The sequence below is a fragment of the Vanrija albida genome, assembly GCF_041260175.1.
Source record: "Vanrija albida strain AlHP1 chromosome Unknown contig_7, whole genome shotgun sequence".
Classification (NCBI taxonomy): domain Eukaryota; kingdom Fungi; phylum Basidiomycota; class Tremellomycetes; order Trichosporonales; family Trichosporonaceae; genus Vanrija; species Vanrija albida.
In genome coordinates, this window is record NW_027191426.1 from 515,383 (window position 1) to 542,292 (window position 26,910).

General features: G+C 61.5%; 9 protein-coding genes across 9 annotated transcripts; 1 reads left to right on the forward strand and 8 right to left on the reverse strand.

Moving 5' to 3' along the window:
- Positions 1–1,451: 1,451 nt before the first annotated feature.
- On the reverse strand, positions 1,452–7,743 carry Q8F55_008644 (uncharacterized protein; the record flags this gene model as incomplete). The annotated part of the gene is made up of 7 exons (XM_069357028.1): positions 1,452–1,516; positions 1,749–6,294; positions 6,343–6,474; positions 6,518–7,333; positions 7,387–7,416; positions 7,466–7,600; positions 7,657–7,743. 7 exons carry the CDS (start codon positions 7,741–7,743, stop codon positions 1,452–1,454), a joined length of 5,811 nt encoding a protein of 1,936 aa, XP_069204965.1.
- A 993-nt stretch (positions 7,744–8,736) lies between these two features.
- Positions 8,737–10,036, reverse strand: Q8F55_008645 (uncharacterized protein; the record flags this gene model as incomplete). Its single annotated transcript, XM_069357029.1, has 4 exons — positions 8,737–8,766; positions 8,971–9,765; positions 9,798–9,923; positions 9,962–10,036. 4 exons carry the CDS (start codon positions 10,034–10,036, stop codon positions 8,737–8,739), a joined length of 1,026 nt encoding a protein of 341 aa, XP_069204966.1.
- A 1,027-nt stretch (positions 10,037–11,063) lies between these two features.
- On the reverse strand, positions 11,064–12,394 carry Q8F55_008646 (uncharacterized protein; the record flags this gene model as incomplete). The annotated part of the gene is made up of 3 exons (XM_069357030.1): positions 11,064–11,192; positions 11,227–11,360; positions 11,395–12,394. 3 exons carry the CDS (start codon positions 12,392–12,394, stop codon positions 11,064–11,066), a joined length of 1,263 nt encoding a protein of 420 aa, XP_069204967.1.
- Positions 12,395–13,166: 772 nt separating this feature from the next.
- Q8F55_008647 (uncharacterized protein) lies at positions 13,167–14,147 on the reverse strand (the record flags this gene model as incomplete). The annotated part of the gene is made up of 1 exon (XM_069357031.1): positions 13,167–14,147. One exon carries the CDS (start codon positions 14,145–14,147, stop codon positions 13,167–13,169), a length of 981 nt encoding a protein of 326 aa, XP_069204968.1.
- Positions 14,148–14,791: 644 nt separating this feature from the next.
- On the reverse strand, positions 14,792–19,082 carry Q8F55_008648 (uncharacterized protein; the record flags this gene model as incomplete). Its single annotated transcript, XM_069357032.1, has 3 exons — positions 14,792–15,364; positions 15,403–16,139; positions 16,175–19,082. 3 exons carry the CDS (start codon positions 19,080–19,082, stop codon positions 14,792–14,794), a joined length of 4,218 nt encoding a protein of 1,405 aa, XP_069204969.1.
- Positions 19,083–19,155: 73 nt separating this feature from the next.
- On the reverse strand, positions 19,156–20,123 carry Q8F55_008649 (uncharacterized protein; the record flags this gene model as incomplete). Its single annotated transcript, XM_069357033.1, has 2 exons — positions 19,156–20,025; positions 20,061–20,123. 2 exons carry the CDS (start codon positions 20,121–20,123, stop codon positions 19,156–19,158), a joined length of 933 nt encoding a protein of 310 aa, XP_069204970.1.
- Positions 20,124–20,979: 856 nt separating this feature from the next.
- Positions 20,980–22,263, reverse strand: Q8F55_008650 (uncharacterized protein; the record flags this gene model as incomplete). Its single annotated transcript, XM_069357034.1, has 1 exon — positions 20,980–22,263. The coding sequence occupies one exon, from the start codon at positions 22,261–22,263 to the stop codon at positions 20,980–20,982; it is 1,284 nt and encodes a 427-aa protein (XP_069204971.1).
- Positions 22,264–22,939: 676 nt separating this feature from the next.
- Q8F55_008651 (uncharacterized protein) lies at positions 22,940–23,968 on the reverse strand (the record flags this gene model as incomplete). Its single annotated transcript, XM_069357035.1, has 1 exon — positions 22,940–23,968. One exon carries the CDS (start codon positions 23,966–23,968, stop codon positions 22,940–22,942), a length of 1,029 nt encoding a protein of 342 aa, XP_069204972.1.
- Positions 23,969–25,679: 1,711 nt separating this feature from the next.
- Positions 25,680–26,789, forward strand: Q8F55_008652 (uncharacterized protein; the record flags this gene model as incomplete). Its single annotated transcript, XM_069357036.1, has 1 exon — positions 25,680–26,789. The coding sequence occupies one exon, from the start codon at positions 25,680–25,682 to the stop codon at positions 26,787–26,789; it is 1,110 nt and encodes a 369-aa protein (XP_069204973.1).
- Between the last annotated feature and the right edge of the window lie 121 nt (positions 26,790–26,910).

The window sequence follows — 26,910 nt, forward strand, 5'->3', positions numbered from 1 at the left end:
CCGAGAAGCAGCGTGCAAGCCATGGCGTGGCCGGGGCGGGAGCAGACCAGCGACAGCGATTTCTGGTGGCGGCGCCACACTCCCACAGTGGCCGTCAGAGAAGCGGACGGCGGTGGCTCCGCGCCGGTTTGGCAGTTGTGGGGAGGGCATGCGACTGCCCGACACCGTCGACAGTGAACCAGTCTGGTGTCTCTTGGTGACGCCCCCTTCCCACTGCCATCAGGCGCCCGCTCTGTCTTCCGAGGAAGGGCATGTCGGTCAGGTCCTCGCCTCGGGGTTGTTGTTCTCGTATCACATAATCAAACCTTGGACTTGCACCTCGCCACAGTGTCGTCCTAGACCGCATCCCAGCGTGCATGCATGTGGCAGAGACATGAAAAACATGATTACTAACTCTTGTTCACTGCTTCCATTGTTGGAAGTCAGTGGTAGGGGGGGAGCGACGGAAAAGAGGGAAACTTCAACCCGTACAAAAAGCCCACAGGCCGATAACAGCCGAGTTGTTGCAGCATGGTGCCATCAATAGGAGGTCTGTCCAGTCGTGGAGTTCTTGACGGAGAGTCTCCACCTCATTGTCTCTATGAGACGTTATCGGGACCTCCAGAAGTGTATCCATGGCCCGCCCATCGGCGGCTCTCGAGCTTCTGGTGTCAGCCGAAGTGAGAGGTGACGGCCGGCCGAGTTGTCTCATGTCCCGAAGTACTGCAGCGTTGGTGACTCACGGTCGTCTCGTTTTGGAACCGACAGTTGTAAGCGATCCTATATACATCGATAGCCATTGTCCGTTATGTGCATATCTACATTGTTGCCCATTCGAGCATCCTTGCCCCTCGTGCGCGCTGCCCCTTCGCTCCTACTACCCCTCTGTCCCACTTCCCCCTCTGACCCGAGGACTCTGGTGGGGGCGCTGACGATAGGTTGACGTGGCGCTAAGGTAAGACACTCTCACGGAACGACTGCTGTCGAGGCTGTTGGACCAGTCGCGGACGTGTGGACGTTGCTCAGCCCCAGAGCTGTAACCCTGGGGCCTGCGTGTTCCGCACGGCCTGCCTGGTGGAAGAGGGCCAAAATGGCATGAACTCAAGGGAGCGCTGAAACTGATAGAGAGAATGCTCGATCCAACTCAGGTGCTGCTTCAACCAAGAGGAGCCATAGCCGCGCTAAAGCTGCAGGCTGCCGGCTTCAACTCTTCCAACCAGCTGACCCGTGAACAGCGTCCACCAGCGGGTACCGAGGTGACACCGCCAGCTACTTGCCCCACGTAGTCAACGACAGTGAGCCTGATCGTCAAAAGTCACTGCCTAGGGCGTAGCCCGTCATCGGCAAGTGGCCGCTCGATCCAGTGTGAGGCGTGGATGGTGTCCACCGATGAACTAGTCACCGGCTTCATACCACACGCAGTCACAGACTCACAGACCTCCATAACACCAGAACCGTTAAGAGTGCACACCTCAGGTTTCACTCATCGAATTGAGTGAGACCATCATCGGGGGCTTGACCTTGGCGATCGCTGTCACTGCAAGTCAGCTTCTCTGCTCACGTCCCCGTCTCCTCCCCACTCACCTCTATCCTCACTGCTCCCCTAGCCCTCCTCCCACCTTCCCGCGTTCTCCCCACCTACACCACCCGGCATGAGTGTCTTACTCCTCCCGGGCTCGCTTGCCGATCGACTCGACGTATGGCCGACGAACTTTGAAAGGGATCGTCAGCATTGGTGGACAGCAGCGGTTATGAATGGACAGACTCACGGTCCTCAGGCCTGACTTCCAGTAGGCCGCCCTTTCGGATCTCTTCGAGAGCCTCCGGCGTGGCCTCTGAACTGGCAAGGACACGCGAGTTGATGACCTTGGGACGATCAAGATCAGGTCGAGCCCGCCCACTTTCGTCGTACGGTACCACGGTAGGGTCATACCCGTTCGGGCCGAAGAACTTGTCGTCGAGCAGGGCCATGTCAAACGTTCCCTCCTCGAGGAGGGAGTGGTCCTCGTCGGCGACCTCTCTCCCTAGCGTCCGGTCAGACGTGCCAGCTTCACCAGACCTCGCGGCGCTCGCGAGCCAGTCGGGATGGCGAGTGATCGAGGATCCCGACTCGCTGGTGGCTGAGGATGACGGCTGACCGTTGGTGGCGGATAGCGACTGGCTAGTGATGGAGGAACCGCCAACGTCGCCCATCAACACTGGAGCCGACTGGGGTTCTTGGGACGAGCTGTCTTCCATTTGTTCTGACTCTGCGTCCGAATCGTCCCAGTAGTCAGGGTCGTCGCCGTTGAGGGAGTCGGGCTGATTGTCGACGACGCGCTGGTGAGGGTCAATCTCGATGTCGTCGTCGTCCTCCGTGTCGTCGGCGCGTGCGTCGTGGTCGTCTCCACCAGCGTCCGAGTAGGCAGCGCCCTCGGCGCTGTCGTGCTCGTACTCAGTGTCATCCGCGCTGTCGTACCCGTACTCAGTACCCTCCGCACTGTCGTACTCGTACTCGTCACCCTCCAAGTCGTCGAGGAACTCGAGATCGGCGTACGCGTCGTTGCCCGCGTTCAGGGTAGCGTCGTCTACCGTAGCATTGATGCTGGACGACGCATTCTGAGCGCGAAGGTTGACGCCGCCATGGATGTCGGCGGTGCTCGGGAGCCTCACGCCGTTGTCAATGGAGCCGAGGTGGCTGGTCGAGCTGCCGCTGGAGCCAGCGGTGGGGAAGCCAGCATAAGCTGGGGCGACGTGGCCAGGGACGGCAGAGCCGGCGTAGTGGCTCGACTGGTTGTTGCCGCCTGCCTCAGAGTTGGCGGCGTCAACGGCGCTTGTGGAGGGTCCAGCAGCAGTGTTGTTGCTCAACGCCGCACCACTGCCACTCGCGTAGGCGTTGTCAGAGGTGGAGCCGGTGGAGAAGGTGCTTCCCGAGTTTCCAGCTCCGACAGTGGTAGCGGGGGTGGCAACGGACTGACCGCTGTTGCCACTGTCGCTGTTGGCGCTGTCGCTCAAGGAGGGCCCGCCGAGACCAGAGTGAGGGTCGTCGTCGCCGCCACTACTCCTCTTGCGTCGGGGTTCAGCGGCGTCGTCGTCGCTGTCACTGCACCTCCTGCGTCGGCGTCGGCAGGGAGAGTAGGTGTGGTACTCGACGCCCATCCCGATGTCGCTTCCGCTGTCATCGACCGTCCCTTCGTTGCCGCTGGAGAAGTCGGAGGTCGTGGGTTGTGTGAACAGGGAGGTCGAAGCGCTGACAGTCTGGTGGTCGACGGGCACGTTTGGCTGCTCGAGATACGGGCCAAGAGCGGAGGACAAAGTCAAACTCGACGCCCCTGGTGACGTTCCCGTTGGCGGTGCGACCACGGCCGACGGTGGCAAACGGTGCTGGGGGTCGAGGGCAGCGATGAATCCGCCCAGCTGACCTGGGGCGAACATGGGACCGGGCGCGGTGGTGACCTCGCTGGACGACGAGCCCGATGCCTGCGATAAAATCTGCGAAGGCGTTGGGCTGGGCGTGAGCATGGGACTGGGCGTGGTGGCGACCTGGCTTGACGACGAGCCCGAGGCCTGCGATAAAATCTGCGGAGGCGTTGGGCTGGGCGCAAGTGGCGGCACGAAGCTGGTCGACGAGTTGGTCTCGATGGTCGTTGCCATGGGAGGGTCCGTGGCCCCAAGTTCCTGCGAGGTCGGCCGCAAAGAGTGGACCGACCGACGGAGCTGCTGGGAGACAAGGAAGCGCCGCAGAGGTGAGTTGGCGCTGCTGCGGACGGGCGGTGTCGAGATTGAGAGCGACGATGGCCTCGTGTTGTGGTGCGCGGGCATTGACGAATGTGGCGCGGGCGAGGGCTGGACCTGCTGGTTGTCGACGATCTGTGGAGGCATTGCCCAAACCTGGCCGTTCTCAACGCTCAGCTGAGTCGGGAGAGCTGTCTGGTCGTGATCAAAGCTCTGCTGGGGTGGGCGCGAGTCGAACTTGGGGAGCGGAGCAAACTGCCTCCCCTCCGTCATGAGCGCGGGGTCGATGACCATCTCGCTGCGAACCTGACTGCCGAAACCGCCAGCGCTGGGCGCTGCAGCCTCATGGGTTGGCACTTGGGGTGCAAACTGAGAATCTCCCACAGGTGTGTTGACCTGTTGGCCGGGCTGAAGGAGCAACCCGGCGCCCGCGACGTCTGTCGTGGGTGGAGGGGGTGTCGCCGCCGTAACGATGGTCACCGGTGCGGGAGAAGAGAAAACGGGGGCTTGAGTTGCCACCTGGTACGCAGGACTCGGGTGGACCGCGACGACAGCTTGGGGCATGAAGTTGATGCCACTGCTTGCTGGAGCGAAAGGATCGGCCTGTGGGTTGAACGGGCCAGTCACAGTTTGGTGAGTGGCGGTGGCAGGTTGGGTGACACCGGTGGCGACAGGGAAGAAGCTAGTCGTCGCCAGGGGCTGAGCATTTACCGCATGAGCTCCGATTAAGCTCGCTCCGCTCTGCTGGGTGCCGACGGAGGACTGGAAGGGGACCAGCCCCGAAGGCAGACTTGGAACTTGAGCTGTAGGCTGGGCACCTCCATATGCGGAAGAGAAGTTCGCTGTGGACGGTTCAGGCTCGGCCATGTCGGCGTCGTCATGGTGGACCTGCGCAGCAGGCAAATGGCTTGGCACCTGCTGAATGAACTGGGTGAATCCGCTCTGCTGGCCGATGCGCTGCGGAGCAGTGGGAGCTGGCTCGCTCATGACCTCGTCACGGTGGTAGACGACAGGCGGCGCGGCGCGAAGGTTGTGGGGCTGATGGTTGAGCTGCGGCGCTACAGGCTGTGGGGTAGCCGTGAGCGGCTCAGCCATGGCGACATCGCAGTGGAAGACTGGGGCCGAGGCGGAGGGTGACGGTAAACTTGACGATTGGGCAGTCGCCGCGTAGAGTGACGGTACACTTGCCGATTGGGCTGTGAACTGTTCCCCAGCAGGCTGTGGAGCGGTGGTGACCGACTCAGCCTTGGTTCCCCCACAGTGGAAGCCGGGTGCCGACGCTGAGGGCGAGGGCTGGCTTGGGACTTGGGTGAGCTGGCCAGCTTCACTCGGCGGAGTGGCGCTGGGTGGCTCGATCTTGTTGACGTCGTGGTGGGCGACGCTGGCGAGGGTGGCAGGGTCGCTGCCTGGAACTTGGGTGAGCTGGCCACCTCCACATGGCTGAGTGGGGGCGGGCTGCTCGATCTTGGTGACGTCGGCGTGGTCAATGCCGGCGAGGGGCGCAGGCTCGGTGTTGGGAACTTGAGTCGGGGCGGCGAGCTGGTTGGCATCGGGGCCAGTCGCCTGGGCGTCAGTCGCACTGCTGCCCACCTGGGCGCCGAGTGCGGCGGGCGAGCTTGTGGTGCTCAGACCGTCGACGTGAACTCCGGCTCTCTCTCCGTCTGCGGCGGGCTGCGCCTCGCCCACGTCGGGAACGACCAGCTCGGGAACCACGACTTTGACGTCGACTTGGGAGCTGTCATCGGCGGGAAGGGTAGGTGGACCTCCAGGTCCAGCTCCGGAATCCGGTACGGGCGCCCGAATGGACCCCAGCTCACCACTCGCTGGAGCGGGCGGTGAAGCCGGTGGCGCTGCGGGTCTGGGGGTAGCCGCTCGGTGCTCTCTTGACCCCTGATCTCCCGCCATGAGCGCTCCTTCAGCGGTGACCGCATTGCCGAGTGGGGCTGACTGGCCGCCCCGGGCAAAAACCTCGGTCGACTTCTTCTTGAGGCGATCCTTGCCGAAGACATCGCTGAAGTAGTAAGGAGAGTTGCGGTCCTCCTTCCAGCTGGCTGACTTTGGCGAGGTCTTACGAAGGCGACCGGTGGATCGCACACCTCCCTTGAGAGCCAACTCCTTGGACTCGGCCACTGAGGTTGACTTGAGGGGGTGGATCTCAAGAGTGGCAGCAGGGGCCGGGTGGTCGGCAACGATGGCGGCGGACGAAGTGGCGACAGGAGTGGTAGCGTCTGGCGGCGAGAGGGCAACGGCAGCGGGCGAACCGGCGACTTGAAGGACAGCCTGGGGCTCCGAGGGCCCTGACGCCACGAGGAGCGTTGCCTCGAGGAGCGTAGCGCCGGTGAGCGTGGCGTCGTGGAGCGAGGCGTCGGGGAGCGAGGCGTCGGGGAGCGGGGCGTCGGGGAGCGTGGCCTCCGGAAGCGTGGCCTCCGGAAGCGCGGCCTCGGGGGGCGTGGCCTCGGCGGGCGTGGCCTCGGCGATCGTGGCCTCGGCGGGCGTGGCCTGCTCAGGCTGGATGGTGGGCTGTGATGAGCCCTCAGCGTACACAGCACTGTACTCTGGGACGACGTCGTTGGAGACATCGGGAGGATCGTAGCGCATATTCTTCGGGAACTCAGCGCCGCTTTTGAAAGACGAGCAGGTGTAACTCACAACAAGAAGGGAAGACATCGCGATTTCCATGTCCACACTCATGGCACGGTCGAGACTGAGGTAAAGCTCGCAGGCGCGGTTCATCTCGTCGGTCGGCGGGGAAATGGGCACAAATTCAGACTCTGTGGCCAACTGGGACATCAGCACACCCGTCAAAGGACGAGGGGTAACTTACCTTCATGTAAAAGATGTACCAGAGAGCGTAAAGAGGCTCCTTGTTAATCCACCAGTTGAAGACAGTTACCGAAATCCAAGTAGTCTCTTCCTCCGTCAGAGGACCTTGGCCGGACGCCCCAACGGTGTTCTCGAGCTGACCCGAGGCCGCGTCCAACACCTGCCCACTTGATCCGGCAACCTGGTCGACTGGGTCAACTGGCGCCGAAGAGTTGGCCTCGCCAAGGTTGGCATCAACGATGTCGGAGACGAGGGTGTCGGAGGCAAGGACAGTGGTGAAGGCGCCAGGCATGGAAAGTTCTGGCTCGACGGTAGTCTCGTGGCTAGGGGGCGCAGTGTCGTTCGGAGTCGAGGTGGCAACATCACCATGATCGTTCTCAGTAGTGGCGACCGAGGCGTCAACCTGCTGCTCCTCCTGGTTGCTCGCCTTCTCCCGCTCAAGAGATAGCTCAAGATCCTTCAGAAGGTCGGCACCAAGTGTGCCCCACTTGGAGGAAACCTTCGGTGGGGTTCCCTGGGTCGGAACAGATGGTGACGGTGAAGCAGGAGGGGTGACTGGAGCAGAATCGCCGAAATCGATCTTGCCGATGGCCTCGGACAGCAGCTTGCGGGGGAGAATGCTAAGCTCCAGGGCCAGTTCCAGACTCGACATGCCGCCATGAACCGTCACAGCCGTGACAACGGGGGCCGGATCGTTCTTGACAGGAGGCTGAGACTCGACCTTCGCGGAGGACTTGGCAAAGACGGTGCGCAGCTGCAGGATGAAGGCTTCGATGTCCAAGCCACCAATGGCGAAGAGCTTGAACTTGGGCGGACCCTGCACGCTGGTCAGTCTCAACTCAACACACCCGCCGCTCAGGCTATGCTCACCTCATACTTGGCAACCTTCACAAGCTCGTTCTGCCATGTGTCAGCCGAGTCCCACTAAGCAAAAGCGCAAACCACTGACCCGGATGTCCTCCACGACGTAGTCAACGACGTGGGCCTGCTTCTCGAGGGCGTTGAGGGGGCGGAGGCCCAGGAATTTGGCGGTGAAAGTGTTGTCCGATTGTGGGTGGTTGTCTGCAAGGTCCTTAAGAAGGGGCTGGGGCGTGTCAGCGGCAACCCACAGGTTCACGATATGTAGGTATAGGTACCTACCAGAATGAAGACGGTGAAAGCTTGGATGATGCCCGAGAGCATCACCAGCTTGGCTTCGTAGACCATGTCGGATATGAAACCAGACATGGTGGTGTACTCGATGTTGGAAAACAGCAATGGTGAGACGGCGAGAGAAAGAGATAGTTTGTGAGAGGGGATGCGGTGTGGGTGGCGGCGGGTGAGTGAGGGCTGGGCGTGCTGCCAGGGCGGTTTGGATGGAGGGGACTCGTGCGGAGACAATTGATAGCGAGGAGCGTGGGACGAGTGAGTTCAGCACACACTCGCCGCCGCCATCTGTCCTGAAAGGCGGTGACGCACACGAGGCACCGTTCGCCCCGCGCACGGGCTATCAGACAATCCCAGATTGACGCCTTCGCACTGGCCGCTCCCTGGAAGAAGCAAGCCGGCGGGCCTCGAGGCTTCCAGCTAGTGCACGCACGCCTGCATGATCAGTTTATTTCGGTGTGAGCAGCAACAGTATCAGTGCTGCGTTAACGAGCACAATGAGCTCGGTTGTAGCAATGGAGCGCAGCGCCGTGCCCGCGCTGAGCACACAGGCCGCCACTAATCCTCGTGGACTGGGGCATGGCGTGTTGTGTGGATTGGCACATCACAATTTGGGTCCGCACACAATGGGTGGAGGTGAGCCTGACATGGAGGCCACTTGCGTTTCGCGCCCCGGGGCGGGGTATCAGTCTGTGCATCATGCAAGTGGCGTCGTCTGAGGTTTGTGGTAGACTTATCTACGTCTCGGCATCTTGGCTTGGCGTCCACGGGCGTAGGGAGAGTCGTGGGACACCTGACTAAAGGTGCGTGCGGCCGGGCTGAGGCTGCAGAGTTGCGGCGTGTTGTTGGGTGGCAGTGCGCGGCCAGTCTGACCCTGGGCAGCGATAGTGGGGCCGAACACGTCTGCCATCGGCGAGGTGATGACACCCATGCTTGGGGCAACTGAGCGCGCACGTTGGGAGGCGAGCACGAGAGGCGGAGGTTGGGCTGCGCGCAGGGGCACGGGCGCCCAAAAGGTGGTTGTGGTCGGGGGCGCCGACCACGAGGGCTGCCCGAGTGTGGCGTTGGGCAAGGTCACTTGCTGAGACAGGGGACGGGGTGGGGCTGGAGCGCCCAGCGGGTTCCACACGCTCCTCGTGCCCGAGGGTGAGCGGTTAGCTGCAGCCATTGCGGCCACGACTCTGTCAGTAGGTGCCAAGGCGAGGTGGGGAGGGGCGCCGGCGGTGACACCTGGGTGAAGGTGGTACACCTGAGGAGGCATGAGGTCAGGAAACGTCGGTGACACTCATCCTCCGCCCCTTTACTTACCGAAGCTGCGCTACCGGCGGTCACCAAGGAGTGGCCGCCAGCACCGTGGTTGGGTGTAAGGTACCTGCTTTGGTCCTCGACTGGGATGAAGTCCTCCTCTTCGCTTTCCTCCGCATCGCCGGTCTCCCCAGACTGACTACCTTTGCCTTCCTCCGCAGGCACGATGACGCTGGGAGGACCTTGAAGATCCACCATGCGGTAGGCCGCTGAGCCGGTGCCAACCATTTGGGTTGGTCCGCTTGCGCACTCGTGGCCCAGCCGGAGGGCGTAGCCTCCTTGTAGCGAATGCGAGGGACCTGGGGGTTGCGCCGGGTGCTGGACTGGGGCGAAGTTGGCAAACGGAGGGAAGCTGGTCTGTGGTCTGGGCATTGGCTGGGGGCAGCTGGACTGGACGCCGTTCACCCTCGGCGGGTACGGGCAACCTTGGGAGCGATAGTTACCTTGGTGGGGTTGCGGGGCGGTGTTGATCGTCGGTGGCTGAAACATTGGTGTTGGCTGGTACATGTACGCTGTCTGGGCGCTGAGCCCTGGGGCCTGCAGAGGTAGGGCCGCTGGCACCGGCTGAATCCGAGCTGTCGTCTCGGTTGACTGGTTAACCTGGGTCGGAGGTGGGAGAAGAGCCAGAGGCACACGGCCTTGGTGCTGGCGATCCCCGGGTCCGAGGTGGTAGGTTGCCCAGTTCTGAAAGTTGGGCATCGACTGGGACGGCGCCGCCCGAGTCGGGCTAAAGATGGTCTGGCGCAGGTCCTGGGAGTGTGCTTGGACGAGTTGGTGGGCGAGCTGGTCCAGCTCATCCTTCCGTCAGCCTTGCTGTGGGCCAGACTCACCGAGACAACACGCTCGACGTAGGTCCGAACCGCAGCCACTCGCTGTGCGGCCGTTGGAACTCCTTGCAGGGCGGCGCGCATCTCCAGCTCGGGGAACTCCGTGGCGAGAAGCTGTTCGATAAGAGGCTGGGAGGTGGTCAGGGTCGCACGGCAAGGCGTCTTACCCTCGCCGAGGCGACAAAGTCCCTTACGAGGCGGTCGAGAGGGTTGTCGTTGCGGTGTGGTCTGGTGTTAGCCATTGTGGTGGACTGATGAGAGAGCGAGAGGCCGGGTTAGGCGTCTACAGCGTGGTAGATAAACCATCCCCGGTGGTCCTTGGATGTGCCTTCATCGCGTCCTCATCCCCTTATCCTCGCACTCGTTTCGTCTTATCCTCGCACACGCGACCACCGAGCAGGCTCGGCGTTCCAAACCACAATGATCCGGAGGAGCGCACGTCGAGGGAGACAATGCCACATGGTAGTGGCACTTCGACCTTGGTTCTGTGCCAGGGGCAGCAGGCGATGCCACTATTGTCAGCACCTCAGCCCCCTCGGGTGCGCGATTGAACTGCGATTGTAAAGTCAGTCAAAGCAGTTTCAGGTCGGGTTCCCGCCAGGTGGTGGTGGAGGTGGCGTCGAGGTGGCGCTGCTGGTGCGACCAGGCTTGCCCGTGACCGCCCACTTGACGTCCTGGAACGCCAAGGGTATCAGGAGGGCTGGCGACGGAGGTTGAAGCGTTGGCACTGGGGAGCCGGCAGGTGGAGGGGTTCTCGAGCGCACGGGCTGCAAATGTGGTGCTTGTGAGCGCCCAAATCTGTCATGACTGCTTTCGCGCTTTCCTCACAGCTCGATGAAAGGCAGCATCGACGTTTTGAGGATACCTCAGGGCCCTTGAGAGCGGATACCGAGGTTTGTGGACGCGCAAAGTTGGTCGGTCAACAATGGGGGTGTGCGCTGATCGGCGGAGCACGGGATCAAATCTCCACCCAGGCCTTCCATCACTCCCTCAACTCTCGAAGGTCCATACGTCGTTCCAACGTTCCATGCATACGAGGCGACAATTTCTACAGATGTACATGGCTATGATCAGAAGTATACAGTATGTGCAGGCTCGAGCAGTCAATGGGGTATACTATGGAAAATCGTAGACCGCGCGGCTGTCTGTGGCCGGAAAATCGTCGATCGTGTGGCTACATGAATCGGTGACCTGGGCAGCGGCGGATGTCCAAATTAGGGCGAGGAGCAGGCGGAGGCGGCGGGTCCCCCCGGGTAGCCTTCCATCAGCTTAGTCGAGACTCACACTCACGATTGTGCCGGCGAATAGCCCCTCGAGCATGTTGGAGTACGCGTGCGAGTCGTACCCGCGCGCCATGTCCTTCTCACCCAGCATCCGCTCGCCTTGACGGTGGCGCCCCTGCCCGTCAGTGCTGGCTCAGGAGTTGACTCACGATAAGCCGGCTCATGAACTCGTTCTCGAGGCGGGTTGCCGCCTCTTCACTCATCGCCCTCCACTCGGCGTCGGCAGCAATTGCCGCGGCGCGGCTGGCGCGAGTGTCCCGCACCACTGGCTCGGGGTGCTTCGCTGGGCTGTTAGTACTGTTCGGCTCACTGCTCACCTGTCATCGTCGTCGCCGGGGACTTGCCCTTCTTCTTCGAGGACGGCTTGGGGGCAGCTGCGGGGGCGGTGGGCCGGCTCGGTGGTCGGGCGGTGGACTTGGGTGGCGGCATCAGCTTGGCGTCCTCAGCCGCTCGCGACTTGGACGTGGGCTTCGAGGGGCCGGCTGTAGCACTGCCCGAGGCCTCATTGGGAGCTGTCTTGGAAGGGGCCTCCTTTGGTGGCTCGGCCTCGGCGACAGCGGCGGGTCTGGGCGGGGCCGTCTCTGGTGATGGTGCAGGGGACCTGTCCACCTGCTTTCCCTTTCCCTTGACCACGGACGGTCCGGAGGCGCTGGTGTTGACACCCGGGGTCGCCTGGGGCTCCGGGGCGGGGCTCCTCTGAGCGGGGGGCGGAATAGCGGGGATGCCAGCGGGGCGGGGGCCGAAGTACCGGATCCCCTTCGGCTTCTTGGCGGGGATTGGTGGGGGCGAGGACGACTCGTCGTCATCGTCGTCGTCAGACGCCTCCGAGTCACGCGTCTTGCTGCGCGTAGAACCCGTTGACGTGCTGCCACTCCGACCGCGGGCACCATTGCCAGCAGCGGTGCTCGGGCCGGGCGCGGAGGAAGTGGGGGCGGTGGGGGTGGCTGCCCTAGCCGCCGAGCGCGTGAAGCGCCCGGGAGCGCTCGGCAGCGCGGCTGTGGGACGAGTGGGGGAGAGGTGGGGGCGCTTGGCCCGCGACGGCGAGCCGTTCGCCTCATCCGCCTCCCCTCCGGCATCCTCGCGCTCACCGCTGGAGGGTGAGCGCGACCGCTTCCTAGTGGGAGCGGGCGCCTTGGAGGGACCGGCGGTCACCTCCACGCCCTTGACGCTCGGGGTGGACGCCTCCCCCGCTGGTGCAGGGGGGGTGGCGCCCTCCTCCGATTCGGGCGAGGAGGCGAGCTGCTCGTCCTCCTCGTCGACGGGCGCGGTCTTCCTCTTGGTCTTCTTGGGTGCCCAGTTGTTCTTTTTACGGGGCATGGTGGAACTGGTGGTAGGAAGAGAGGTGAGTGGAGAGTTAGGAGCGAGTTGGGCTTTTAATGATGGGGTTGCTTGGGCGCGCGGGCCTCGTGTTTGGTGCACACACAGCGGGGTCCGACGGCGCTGGGAGGCGGTGTCAATCTCACTCCCCCAGGCTCCCATACACTGTGTGGGGGGCGCAGTACACTCGACTGTTCGTTCCATCCTGCATCATGCTTCTGACGTCGCTGGCTTGTTGTCGGCCTCGCGCTACACGGGGCATGTCATTGTGCGTTGGTGCGGTACGCGGATCATTTGCAGGGTATCAACAACAACCGTGTCCTTCTCAACCGCTTCATTGTACCTCATGCTATCACGAAGTCGCAGGACACGGTTGCTTTCCCACCCTTGGCATCAAGGAGTGCTTATGAAGGGGTGTAGGCTGGGCCGTCAAAGCACCACTGATGAGTTTGCTGGTGGCGTGTGTTTCGTTGGCCCCGCCTCATTTGCATCAAAAGCGACAAAAGGGTAGCATAAACAAGCAAAGGAAGATTCTGTATTACTGGAAAGCAAAGTATTAACTCGAATAGGAAGCAAAGTATTAACTTGAATAGGAATAGGGGGCAAACAGGAGAACTTGGAAGCTCATGGCCGGGTATTGATGGGCGGCCACCTCGCTCGGAAGGGTGGTGGCCGCCTTGGGAGGCGGAAAAGTGGGTGACAGATTCGAAGGCAGGTGGCTCGGCTTGGACTTGAAGGAGTGGAGCTGGAGGTGGCGGGACAGAAGATCTTGCTAGGCGGGGAGCTTACACATATCGGTTGCATTGGCGTATTCCTCTGGGCCGACGAGGCTGGCGTACTCTGACGGGGAGTAGACCTGCCCGTGAATTGGACGATTCTCTGTGAGGTGGATGGGTGCGTTTGCACAGATGGCGGTCACAACATTAGAGAAGTAGTCGGGAACAGGAGGGCCCACCAGCAGGGCCGCTGGAAGCTCCCTGCATACCAGCGTGAACTTGTTGAAAGCGACAGGGGAGAGAAAGAGGGGCTCGAGGAGGAGCGAGAGGTTGGGGCCATTGTAGAGGCAGGCGATCTTGCCAGTCACGACCAGCACGACTTCGTTGAGACGGTTGGTCGTCTGGCGGAAGTGAGAGATCTGAAAGTGCTTCATCGGGGACAGGGACGGCTCCCAGCCTTTCGGGTAGGGCGTGGACATGCTCTTCAGCCACAGGGTAGGGATGTAGACATCCCCAGAGCGGGTCTCCTGGAAATGGACACAAATGGTGACCTTGTCGGTAACAGGGGAGACTCCGATCTTGAGGGAGGGCTCCGAGTCGCCTCGGCCGTGCTCCCAGAGATCGGTGTAGACAAACGTGGCGAGGTTGCGGAAGTTGACGTGGTCGGGCCACGCATAGTCGGCGCCACGGCCTTCGTACTCGTTCATGGCGTCCGGAAACATGCGAAGCCAGTCGAGCGTCGGCTTGCGCGCAGCGGGGTGCGGGAGGATGAATGACGGCCCGCGGAGGGTGAGGCGGGACACGAGGAAGTAGAGGAGCGAGAGGGCGCCAGGCGTGGCCGAGTGCGTGTAGATCACCTTGCCGGACTTTGAGATCAGACGGTCGTGGGTGAGGGTGGCGCCTTGGATGAGCTTGTCGACCATGTTGCGGGTCTGGCGGTTCGCGGTGCGGAGGGCGAAGAGCCCCCCGAGGTCGCTGAACTGGAATACATCGTCGAAGATGTGGGGAACTCCTTCGTGGTCGAGCTGGGCGGTCATGGTGATGGCTAGGAGGACTGGGGAACAGATTGTGATGGTGAGGAGGAGTGGAGAACGGATGGCCATCGAGCGAAAGTTGAGAAACTATATACCCCGAGGCTGGGGAGTGTTTGGAGTAGGGGGCGACACCAACCCCGCGAACACCACGCCGTCCTTGTCCTCAGGTGGACCAAGCGTCTGTGAGCCGAACAGAGGCCCAATGACCGAGGCGCGCGCCCGTCTCAGATCGGAGTCGTAGGTGGAGATAAGGGCCACAGGCCAGGCCGGCCCCACCAGCCACTCGATGTGCGACGCGTCCTTTGAGCGGCTGGCTGTGGCGCCCCCCCCCGAATGGTGGCGACGAGCCATGTGGTCCAGCTGGAATGCTATGTATTGCCCACCTCGACGGCGCCGCCCCTCCAGATCCGCAGCGGCATTGCCAGCACGGATCGCTGCGATTGTGCTGGAGCTAGGTGGGTGGTGCGGAACTATTCTGTACTGGGGGCTGTTGGGGTCGCCGCTCTCATCACTTGCAGAGGGGGGCGGCAGTTGAACCCGGCAACGAAATGGCGGCCGGAGTGAGGCCTGGCAGTGATGGCACACTAATGTACGTACATGTTACAATCTAACTACATACAGCCCCGAACAGGTCTCCGCCTCCTCAGCTACGGTCGTGGTCGAGCAACGAGTGGGGGACGCTTCGGGCTCCTCTTCGGTGACAAGGACGACGACGTCCGTGGCCGGCTCTTGGGCGTGATCTCCAACCCCGAGCGCCGGGTGGCGACAGCGCTCTGTATAGTCTCGAGCAGTGCTGGAAGGCGGTAGGGCTTGATCACGACGTCGTCCATACCCGCCTCGAGCGCGAGGTCGATCTGGCCCTGGCGTGCGTTTCCGGTGAGCGCGATGACAAGCTGCCGCTCCTCTACTGCGCGCCCTGCCTGCGCCACGCGGATGTGCCGCACCGCCGTGAGGCCGTCCATGATGGGCATCTCGAGATCCATGAGGACGACGTCGTAAGGCTTAGTGCTCGGCTCCAAAGTCTTGCACCCGCCCCGTGGCGAGAGGCTTGGCGACGAGTTACCAGCCGCCGTCGTCAGTCCCAAAGCGTCTCCCGACCCATCTGTAATGCCGAGCAGGTCGAGCGCCTCCTGCCCGTTGTTGGCCGTGTCGCAGGTCAAGCCTGACTTTACAATTTGGCGTTTGAGAATAGTCTGGTTCATGATGTTGTCTTCAACGACCTGGAACTGTCAGCGGGGATTCGCCGGGCGCATCTCACCAGAATGTGTAGAGGCCCAGCCATTGGCGCAGGGGGAAGGATGGCTGTCCAAGCAGCGCTCTGCGCACGCGCATCTGAGGCGGCGGCAGTCGTTGCGCGGATGAAGAATCGGAACTCGCTGCCTTTTCCAACCTCAGAGACCACGTCGATGCGCCCCCCAAGGAGCTCGGTCACCTTCTTGCAAATGAACAAGCCCAGCCCCGAGCCGCCGTACCGGGTGTGAATCATCTTGTTGCCTTGATGGAAGCGCTGGAACAGGGCGTCCTTCTCTTCTGCAGGCATGCCTGGTCCCGTGTCGCGCACGCTGACAAACAGGTACACGGGCGTATGGGGCTCGGGTGGTGCCATCTTCGGTGGGTTGGCCAGAGTCGAGGGAATGGCCGCGCCCTGCAGGGGTGGCGAGAACGCGACGTCAAACGCAACCGTTATGCGTCGCTCGTCGACGAACGAGATGAAACGGAGGGCGTTGGCCACAAGGTTGCCAATCACCTGGCCCAGGCGCACGGGATCGGTGTTGATCGCTGGCACGCCGAGCGCATCCAGCGTCGGTCCAAACACGATGTCGATATCCGCATTCTTCATCCGTGCCTCCGATGCAAACACGGAGAGAGCCTTTGTGCCCTCCTCTCGGATGTCCATGGGCACGTCGTGCATCGTGAGCATGTCGAGTTGGATTCTTGCTAGCGAGAGGACATCGCCGGCAATACGCTCCTGTACGAGCCCACATTGGTAGATACCTGCCATCAGCATGTGTCCAACCCGATGCTCTCACTTTCCAAGGCTTGCAGATCCTCCTCCATATCCACGAGGAGTTTCTTCGTTGGCAAGTACCCCCTCTGCGACGTCACCGCTTCTTGCAGCTCCTGCATGAGCACGGTCAAGTTCTCCTTGACCACCGAGGAGCACTGTAGAATCGCAGAAACCGGTGTGCGGATCTCGTGACTTGTAAAGTCGACAAGCAGCTCTTGTTGGTGCTTTGATTCTTCTGCTAGGACGCGCAGGCGCTCGGCCTCGAGTAGTCGCTCCTCTTGGTATGTGATGTCGGTGATACAGCCGACGATGCCAGATCGCTCATCATCGAGCCGGATGAATACCGCAGACATTGTCCGGCCGGTTAGCCACTTCCACTGCACGGTGGTTGTGGTCTCGTCGCTCGACAGCATGCGGTTAAACACGCACTCGAGCCGTGCGGCGGTATCCGGGTCGCAGTAGTTTCTGCCAAGACTCCAGAGGCTGTCGGAGAGTTCGTTCGTCGCTGGACCCATCCCTGCACTCTTCCTGAAGGCAGCGTTGGCGTAGGTGAGTTGTCCAGCAGGGCTGATGCGAATGATACCCGAGGGGCAGTAGTCGGACAGCACGGCAATCTCCTTTTCGCGTTCGGCAAACAATGCCTCGAGCTTGGCCCGCTTCTTGCCCATTTGCATGTGCAAGTGAACCCTAACGATGAGCTCGCCGCGTTTGAACGGCTTGGTAATGTAGTCCTCCGCGCCAGCCACGAGCGTTTCGAGACGTGTTTCGTCGTCGATGATGGCTGAGAGGAGCACCATGGGTGTGTACCGAAGTGCCGGGTCGTCATCACTGCGCACCGTGTTGAGCAGCTCGGTCCCGCTCATGCCTGGCATGAGCAGATCACTGATGACGACATGGGGTTTGAATATCCGCATGATCTCGAGGGCGTCCTTGCCGTTGGCCGCTTCGAGAACAGTGCAGAAGGGTGTGAAGATACTCTTGATGTAGTCGCGCAGCTCGCGGTTGTCGTCGACCACCAGGACTCGGTCGTTCGGCTCGAACATGAGCGCCTCGGTAAGCATCCCACTGCCACTTCCAGAAGCGCTCCTGATACCATCCGACGACGAACTGCCGCGGTTCGAGGCTACGTCCAGAGACATTGGTGAGGTGACGTTCGACATGACCGACGTTGGGGTATCGCCGTCCCCATCGAATGGATACGCATCGCTCTCTCTTGCCGACATGAGGGCCTCCTTGGCAGCTTGGCGTCCGTAGGCGCCGAATGGAATCGCCGATATCTCCTCATCCGTTGCAGTGATACCCCTGCCTTGATGCAAAGGGATGATGACTGTGAAGGTCGAGCCATGGGATTCGTCGCTGGTCGTGCTCTCGATCTGTAGCTCGCCGTTGTGGAGTCGCAAGATCTCCTTGGCGAGGGCAAGGCCGATCCCAGTTCCTGAGACACCCGACTGCACCGCGGCCGAGGAGCGGTGGTACAGTTCCGTCACCTTCTCCATCTCGGGAGAGGCAATGCCTTGCCCCGTATCCGACACGGCGATGCTGGCACTGTCATCACTGAAAGTGACCGTGACAGCAACAGTGCCGTTCTGCGTATACTTGAGCGCGTTCGAAAGCAATCCCGAAACGGCCATTTCAAGAAGGACCGGGTCATAGTCCACACGTTCGTCGCGTGGCTGAACGTCGAGCGTGAACTCCAACTTCAGCCTTTCGATGGCGGGTCGGAACAGATTGGCAATGTTGATGATGAACAAGCCGAGATCACCGGGGACAAATCGAGCTGTGAGTCGACCAGTTTCAATGCGTGTGAAGTCGAGTAGCATGGTCACGAGGCGCTGCAGTCGCTGGACATTTCTCTGGGCGAGGCCGAGGGTGTGTCGTTGGCTGGGCCGTAGATCTGTGAGCATCACGTCGTCGAGCGGGCCCATGATGAGCGTTAACGGCGTCCTGAACTCGTGTGCCGCCCCGCGGAACCACGCATTCTGGGCCCTCGCCAGCCTCTCGCGCTCCAGCCTGTGGGTCACCTCTGATTCAAACGTGTTGATCGAGCTGAGCGAGGACACCAGATACCCGCGGATGGTGTTGATCCAGCGCGCGTAGTGGTCGTCGAATGAGGAGTGGAAGTTCAGACCCAGGATCACGACCGCTTGAGGGATGCCGCTCGCCGAGTCGGAGATGACAGGAATGACAACAGCCTGGTCGGGCAGCGTGTCCCATTGTCGAATAGGCATGCCCTTGACGAGCTCGGAGCAGTCGTCCACCAGGACACACTGCCGCGTGGTGAGGGCTTGAGCAATAGGCCACGCCCCGCGCTCGTGACTGGTCTGGAACCCATCAGGGCCATCCTGGCGCAACATGGGGGTATCTGCATTGTTGAGGCCGGGTGACAAGCTCAGCCTCGAGTGTGCCAACACGGTGGCATCCCGGTTTGGGAGTGGCACGTGGAGGCGGGCAGGGGCGCCGCTATGCCCGGCGGGTACGCCAACAGTCGACTGGAGCGTGAGATCGACGGCGTTTAGCTGCGGGGCGGGGGTACCCCCTAACGCGTCGACGCTGTAGCAGATTGCAAAGGGGGCGTCGATCGGATTTGCGTCCAGAGCGTCCGTGATGGCCTCGAAGAACCGGGTTTTCGAATGCGCGAATGCCAGCTCATCGACCAGTTCGCGGGCCGTGTCGAAGCGTCGATCGAACAGGACGTGTGCGGTCGTGTCTAGGCTCATGTTGTACAGCCCCACAATCTTGTCGCCGTCCCGGATGGGCACGTATGACCATGTGTGATACCGTTCAATAAAGTTACCGCGCTCGTTCTTCGCGTACAGTAGGAGATCATTGTGGTGGTACACACTGTCGCCTAGCATGCACTTGCGAGCCAGAGCCTTGAGGCCGCCCTCCCACAGCATGCCCCACACTTCACTTGCTGGCTTGCCGAACATTTTTGGATGGTCCAGGAGCGTCGCGTAATTCTTATTACTGCAGTGGTTAGGTATCGCAAGCCCAGTCAGCTTACTATATCAAGTGGATGTCGTCTATCGGACCAAACCATATTGAGTCTTGGGTGGCCGATGCGAACGCGATGGACATCATCGTCCGGATGGCATGCGACCAGTTTTCAAGCGGGCCCATCGGTGTCTTGGACCAGTCGATGTCCAACACGAGCTGCTCGTACTCGGCCGAGGCTTCATGCATCTGCACGTTGTACTCGTGCTGCGTGAAGTTGTCCTGTGGCCGGTGTCGCTTCGGTGTTCTTCTCAGATGGCGACTTGTATCGCCAGCGTCGTCTTCACTTTGCCGCCGGTCTTCCGGACGGTACGCATTGTCCGGTTCTGCAGGTTGGTCGTCTGGGCGGGACGCATGGCCCTGTTTTGGATTGAGCTCTCCGCCTGCATCCTCTGGATTGGCCTGTACTCCTGCCCCCGGCTCGATGTCCAACTTGGCCAAGGCGGCGGCTGCCTCCTTGGTGTCGTCCAGCTCGTCGTCGACCGCCACCTCCCATTGCAATGGACTTTTTCCAGGTTCTGGATCGTCCGAAATGCGCGGGACCGTTCCAGATGCTGTCGAGGCGCCCGACGACTCGAGAAAGGACACAGTCGACCCATTGGAGAACTGCGAAAACGTTGATGGTGGGACGGCGAGCGATGTCACGACAATGTCGTCGCCGAGTGGTGTCCGCGCCAGGTGGAGCGTGTCACCCAGACTCAACACAAACACGCCGTCGCCGCCGACGACCCACTGAGCAAGGCCAGCGTCAACGCGCCGCCCAGGGGCGCTGCCATTGACTTCTCTCCACTTGTTGTTGGTGTAGACAATGTCCAGTTGTGGGCTGGATGACGTGCTGGCTTTTGCTCGCCGGGCGATGAACGCGGGGTAGGGGTACGCCTATCGGTCAGCATGGCAGTGGGGAGCACACTCACGTCGAGGTAGAGGCTGAGGCTCCCCAACGGGCCCGAGCTGCTCTCTCTGCTGTCGAGAGTCATGCTGGGCAGCCGATGTTGGTGGGAATGCAGTCTCAGAATCGGCGACCCATAGAGTCTGAGCGCGAAGTTGAGGGTAGGTTGCCAGGCAGGCAGGTTGTCAACTGTCCCGTTGCTGCTGCTGATCGAGGTATTTGGTGGCGATGCTAGCTGACCTGGCCGATGGAGCCTGCAGTAGGACGTGGCTGCGGACTCTCTGCATCCGACCAGAGTCACGACGGGCGCTCCGAGAGGAGCCCGCAAGTGCAGAGAAAAAGGGCATAAAGGAACAGGTTGTGACGTCAACGCGGCCATGTGATGTGTTGTTTGCCTCCTCCCCCGCCTCTCCGGCGCTCCTCCCATCGTCGCCCATTCTGGAACGAATGTGCAAACTTAGCTCAGGTCTGCCTCTTTTGCCTTGTGGTGCGCTCCCCTGACTGGTGCGGTATCCCTCCTGCTCCTGCCTAACCACGCGACTGACAGCCGGCAATAACCAAGGAATGAATGGCTGCAGCTCGACCACCGGCGGAAGATGAGGTGGAGTCGGGTGGAGCTACCAAGCATCCGTAGCATCCGAGACACGCCACCCACCGCCTCGATCTGGAGCCGTAGCCCGCTCCAGCGAGCCCCGAAACCCGACAGCACAAGCAAGGATAGAACAAACCCGAATGCACAACCGAGGTGTCCACCTTACTGGAAGGTGACATGCAAGCACTTGGCCAGCTGGCTCTGCTGCCGTTGCGATCCACTTCACATACCGCCGACGCACTCACATGACCCGTGGTTGACTTTACATCCGTGAGCTAGGTACAACTAAGCTAGCCAGAGGCCGTTGCATAGCTGCAGATGATCGCAGCACTACTGGGGAAAGCGTGAACTTCTACAGCCCCAACTCAATATCAAACGTCTCCGGGGTTACAGTCGCAGCCCAGTTCTTCAAACTGGACACCGCAAAGGCACTCAGAGCAGACTCGAGGTCCATCCCTTGAGCAACCTCCCAAGTCCCGGTGCCGTAGCTCAATGGAAGGTCGTAGAGCTGCCTCAGCTCGCGCTTGACGCTATCCCGCACACTCTGCTCGACGTTGGCTTCTGCAGACAGCCCGATCCAAGTCGGCAATACCGTCTCGAGGCCGACGACTGTGAACTTGACGTTGTGGTTGACGGCGTAGACGGCCATGTTGACGAGGATGGTGAATCGGTCCAGATACGAAAGGTAAGTCTTGGCTGGCAGGTCGGTACCAGTGTTGTCCGACGATGCGACGTATACAACCTCTTCTGGTCGGCTCGCCTCCGGTGACAGCCGGATGAGCCGCTCCACAAAGAGCGCCGGGTCGTGGAAAGAGCCTGGAGCGTATCGCGCGTTGACGACTATCCGCTTGACTCCTCCGTCGAGACCGACAACCCGCATGGGCTGCGTCGCAATGGAAAGCCCACCAGCGCCGGCACCGAGTGCCAAGTGTCGATAGTAGTAGCGTTCGTGTCCCTTCTCTTTCCCGTTGGGCAAGCCGGGGAGCGGACTACTGGGTTCTTCTCGAGGAAGGATGACGCCAGCCGTGAGGACGAGTCGTTCAGTGCGGCGCACCACCATCGTTGAAGCATACTCCCCGTGCCGATCCGGCAGGATGCGCACCGTGTGTGGCTGCCTGAACGACATTACCGCCGCATTGAGGTTGCAAACAGGGAGGGGGCCCACAAGGTCGACGATGCGGGCAAGCGACAACAGGCGCTTGCATCGCTTTCGGTCCGGCGTGTCGGTTGGCCGGAGGTTGGGAATCGGGCCCTCGTCCTCGAGGGTGAGGCCATTGGCGAGAGCTGCCAGGCCGTCCCATGGCGATGCGGCCGGTAGGGATGGGGGCAGCACTGGCTTTGCGCCAGGCAGGGGGTGGTGCAAGTCCTCGTCGATGCCGAGGAACGAGGGGAGCCGTGGGCCGCGCTTTGCGGTGATGATCAGGTCGGTCGTCTCGAGCTCAACGGGTGCCGAGATGACGATATGGCGCGCGAGGATACCATCGACCTTGGCAAGGTATTGGTGGGATGTGGAACGGAAGGATATGAGGACCGATCTGTCAGCGTTGGTCAGGATGGCGTCGATGAGATGGGGGTACGCGGCTGCGCTGATGGTGACGGTCGGTGGTGAGACAACCGCACCGGCGCCGGCTGTCATCGTGGAGTGCTGGGGAGAGAGGTAGGGGAAGAGATTGCATCCTGGCCAGCTGCCGTCGCTTTTATGAGCGAGCGGAGTGAGCGTGCGGAGGAGTGTGTCATGCTAGTCGTAATGAAGAGGGAGGATGCGACAGATGGCACTGCATGAGACAAATGTGAGCCGAGACTGCGGGTCAAGCAGCCGCGCGGCCGGCTGCATGCGGCGGCTGTGCCTAGCTCGACTGCGGGGTGGAGATCGAGAAGGGCGGGTTCCCAGCGACAGCGTAAGGTGGGCAGACGCTGATTGAGTTCCCTGCTGGAGAGGCTCTTACTGCTCCAGCAGCGCTTGTGCTCCCCCTCCCGCTCCCCCGACGGCGTTCCCTCCGCAATCAGTCAGCCAGCGCACCAAGTCTCGACCTCGAACGGCCATTCGCTAGCGTTCTGTGCCTGAAAGTGCCAAGCCGAACAACCCCCCGTTCACAATACCGATGACGGCGGTCCACAAATGCTCTCTTGCTCTCTCTTCACTCTCTTGTCTTCATCCAGCCCCTACATGTCTCCTGGATGGATCAGATGCTCTGCCTGAGAGCGGTATCGCGACAAGACTGTGGACCTAGAAGGAGGCGGCGTCGTGGCCGACCTTGGTACTCGTCGACCTCTATTGTTCGGCCCTGAGCGTCGGCGGCCGGCGCCGCCGGCTACATGCAGCGCTCAAGGGCGACTTGCTCGGGGTCGCGACCGCGTTCGTATTCTTCACGAGACACAAACGACAGCTTTCGCAGGCAGGTCTCGATGTACTCTTGTGGTACGTCGACGTTCCCTCCGACCAAGCTTTGGAGATGCCGACAGATTCGGTTCGTCACGAGCTCCTCGAACCGCGTCTCGAGGTCCTCGCCCCGACTAAACTCGAACCAGCACGGGTCGGCTTCGCTCAGCCCTACAACAGTGCACTCTACATTGTTGATGCACGCGTCGGCTGCGTTCTCGGCGAGAGTACGGGTCTGGAAGCTCTGCCACCCGTGCTCAGCGGCGGCGGTGAGGCGAGGTGCCGCGGCCTTCGGCAGCGCCGTGAAGAGGAGCACGAGCTCCTCGAGGCCAGCGGTGGCATGGTTGAGGGACGGGGAGATGATTGGACGCTGAGCGCTCACCCCACCCAGCTCGTAGAAGGTGTGGATGACCACCCGCGAGACCTGTCTGTCGGACCAAAACGCGGTTGGGTACAGCTTGTATCGGTTGCGGGGGGTCGGCTCGGCCGCGCCCGCCCTGAACACCAGTGTCGTGGCCTTGAACGGTATCCGGTAAGGCATGAAGGGGACGACGGCCACTCGCCTGGGGAGCATGCGGACAACGTCGATGCGCGTCAGCCCCGCGCCAAGCGGCTCGAGGCATTCCTGGGGGAGGCCGCTGTGGAAGTCGATGATCCTGGCGAGGCCGAGGACAGCGAGCAGGCGACGCCAACTGGCGGGGTGCCGGGCCAAGCCTTCTGGCGGGGGCACGGGCAAGACCGGCAGTCGCGTGCCATGCACCGAGGAGATGGTGTAGCCTGCGCGCCGGGAGGCTACGTCGTCGAGCTCGGGCAGCGCAAGCACGAGGTGCCGGAACAGGACGCGGTCGATTCGGTCGAGGAACGCCTTGGAGGTGCCTCTCAAGGCGAGGAGCGCCGAGTACGGGGCCGCACCGAGGATGGCGTCCATCAGGTGTGGGTAGGCTGAGGCGTCGAGGGCCATATCAAGACGGAACAAGAGGGACAAGGTTGGTGAGTAGAAGAAGAATGAATGAGGAGTGAAGCGTCTTACACCTTCTTACCCCTCGTGATAACTGGGCATTCTCCTCGCCTCGTTCGCGCCACTGCACTCTGGCTCCCGCGTCCCCGATGCAACTGATCGCTGATGCCCCGTGTCGTCGGCCTTATGGAAGCACGCTCTTGGCTCGAAGGCTGGGAGTCCAACCGCTGACATTGCCACCTGCCACCGACGACAGCATGCTGACAAGTGCGGTTCCCCCGCCGACTGTATGCTGTGAGAATGTCGAACTGAGGGGTGGGGCGGCGCTTAACCCAGAGCCCACACCGGCCGACATGTCCTCGGCATCACAAGTCACAAACTAACATCTATGTACATGCTGTCTAAGCTATGGTGGCCGGTGATCACTATGAACATCTCCACGCCAACGACCGACTCCCTCTCCAAACTCCGAGAGTCCAAACTCCGAGAGCGCTCTCCCTCCCTCTCTCCGCGACTCCGGGTCTCAATTGTGGTTAGCGCCCTCGCCCGGCTTGAAGACAGAAGATGACGGTGAGCTGCCGCAAGTTCGCCGACCCGCCCTTCAGCGCACCGTACTCCCAGTCAAGCGGGACCGTATGCGATGTCGTCGAGCATCCCGGAGGGGTTGTACGTGACGATTGGGAGCGTGAGAAGACCCTTTGCGTTGTATGCTGGGTGGAAATCGATGGTAAAGGCGAGTCGTTCCACATTGGGGAGGCGGACATGCTGTACGACACTGCACCCGTAGCACACCCCAGCCTAACATGGCCTCCAAAGACGACCACGTCCGTGACGGGCAGGAACGAGCTGGGGAGGAGCCATGTGCGTTGGGGACCAGGCGGACGACCTTGACTGAACAGGTGTGGAGGTCATGCAAGGTGGCGTGTAAATGGGGGTTGTGTGTCTCCATTCGCTGGATAGGCCCCACGATGTCGAAAATGATGGCTTTGTCGATGATCTCCTTCCAGCAATGCGATTTATGGCTCTGGCGCCCCACGCCACGGCAGGGATTGTGGACGCGTGCCTCCGAGCGAGGGCGGCCGATGGGTGTGTGTTGCCAGCAGCAAACCCGCATGGCACACAACCGTGCAGAAGCAGGCGTGCACCGGCAGTCCTCGCTGATAAGGGGGTCCGAGGAATGACCTAACAGGAGCGGATTGGAGTGGAATGGCTTGGACTGGGCGGGATGCATGTTTGGATGGACAGTGTGGCGGAGGGACTGGTGGCGGGACGGCCGGCTTTCCAATCCGCTTTCTGCAAGCTTACAAACTTGCTCTCAGTCCAGCTGAATGGACATCGGCATCACTCCATGCAATGGTAGGTAATAACCAGTAAAATGGTGACGAAGGCATGGGGATCAGTGGCGGCGAGTCCATAGATGTGAACCGCATCAACGAGCAGTCCATCACTATGGATAGTCATTCGCGTCGTTTGGATGAGGAGAGATTGGACTGCTTGTCTGGGATTGTCCTGAGATCAAAGCACTCCCTCGCCATCCACCAGCAGGAAGGACCTGGGCCGTCCATTAAAGTGATTGTGAGGCCTGCACTTATATTCGCGCACGACAAGCCGCCTGCCATGTATCTATCCCCAACCTCCCATTCACTTCCCTTCACGCTCAGCTATCCGACCACGCCCACGCCCACTCAGACGACAGCTCCTCTCCGCCGCCAACATGCCCTTCACCACCCACTCCCAGGACTCGTCGCCGAACGTCGCGACAACCTCCGAGCCCTCGACTTTCGACTACGAGCATGCGCTCCGTGAGGTCTTCCACGTCCTCGTGCGCTACCTCGAGCCCAAGGACAAGCATGACATGCGCCTGGTCAGCAGCTCACTCCGTGACGCGGTGGACAGCCGCCCAATCACCGGCGCCTGGCTCGAACGCTGCCCCCGCTCGGCCAAGCGCACGCCCATCCTCACTCCCTTTGACGGCGCTCGCTCTATCCTCATGCCGAGCTCCGATCGCGCCGACCACGTGAGGAAGTACGTTTGCCACATGCGCGGCCTTCGCACGCTCTGCATCACTGGCACCCCCATCGGCCCCAACGGCCTCAAGGCCCTCCTCGTTCCCGACAGGCTCCGCCTCCTGCAAGAGGTCATGCTCTGGCCCGAGGCCGACAGCGAGGGAGCAGGCGACGGGTACCTCCCTGACCTCTCCCCTCTCTTCCCAAAGGACCCAGAGCAGGCCCCGCCGACGCTCACCATCTCCTGTGGAGCGGGCGCACTCCAGGGAACCATCTCCCCCACGCCGCGCACGTCGTTGAAAAACACGACAATCCTCATCCCGAACTCGGCACAGCACATCAACCTGAACTACCTTGTTGAGCCCGAGGACAGCTACGTGGGCGCCGTGCACCCTATCCTGGAGTACGCTTGGGGAGTGAAGAACAAGCGCATCGTGATTACCTTCGTGCCGACGGGGTGCACTTCGCAGCAGCTGGCCACCATCGCCTCCAATGTGCTCCCTGAGGGGGAGAACAACCTCCGACGCCGCGACTGGCTCATCAGCACCCTCTTCAAGGTGTATGAAGAATTCGGATTCGGCGTTCTTCTCAACGTCAAGGGACTCCGCCACCTCTTCTTCCCCCCGCTCACGGTTAATGCGGCTACTGCCGCAGGGGCCGACATCGCCCGCCGAATCGCAGCAAGGCTGTCTCCTCTGCCCACGATCTCGGACGACTGGGAGTACAGCATCAGGAAGAGGAATGCCTTGACCTTTGATATGATTGTCGACATCTTCCCTAACCCGATCGATCACTATGCATTTGCCGACGACGTGTAGGGCGTCCGTGCCTGTAAGGCGTCTGGATTGTTGCAACCGCAACAACTAGTAGGCCATCATAGCACCCTACTGTATGTACCCATTGTTTGTGCGGCGAGAGAGATTGAACTTGGTTGTTTGG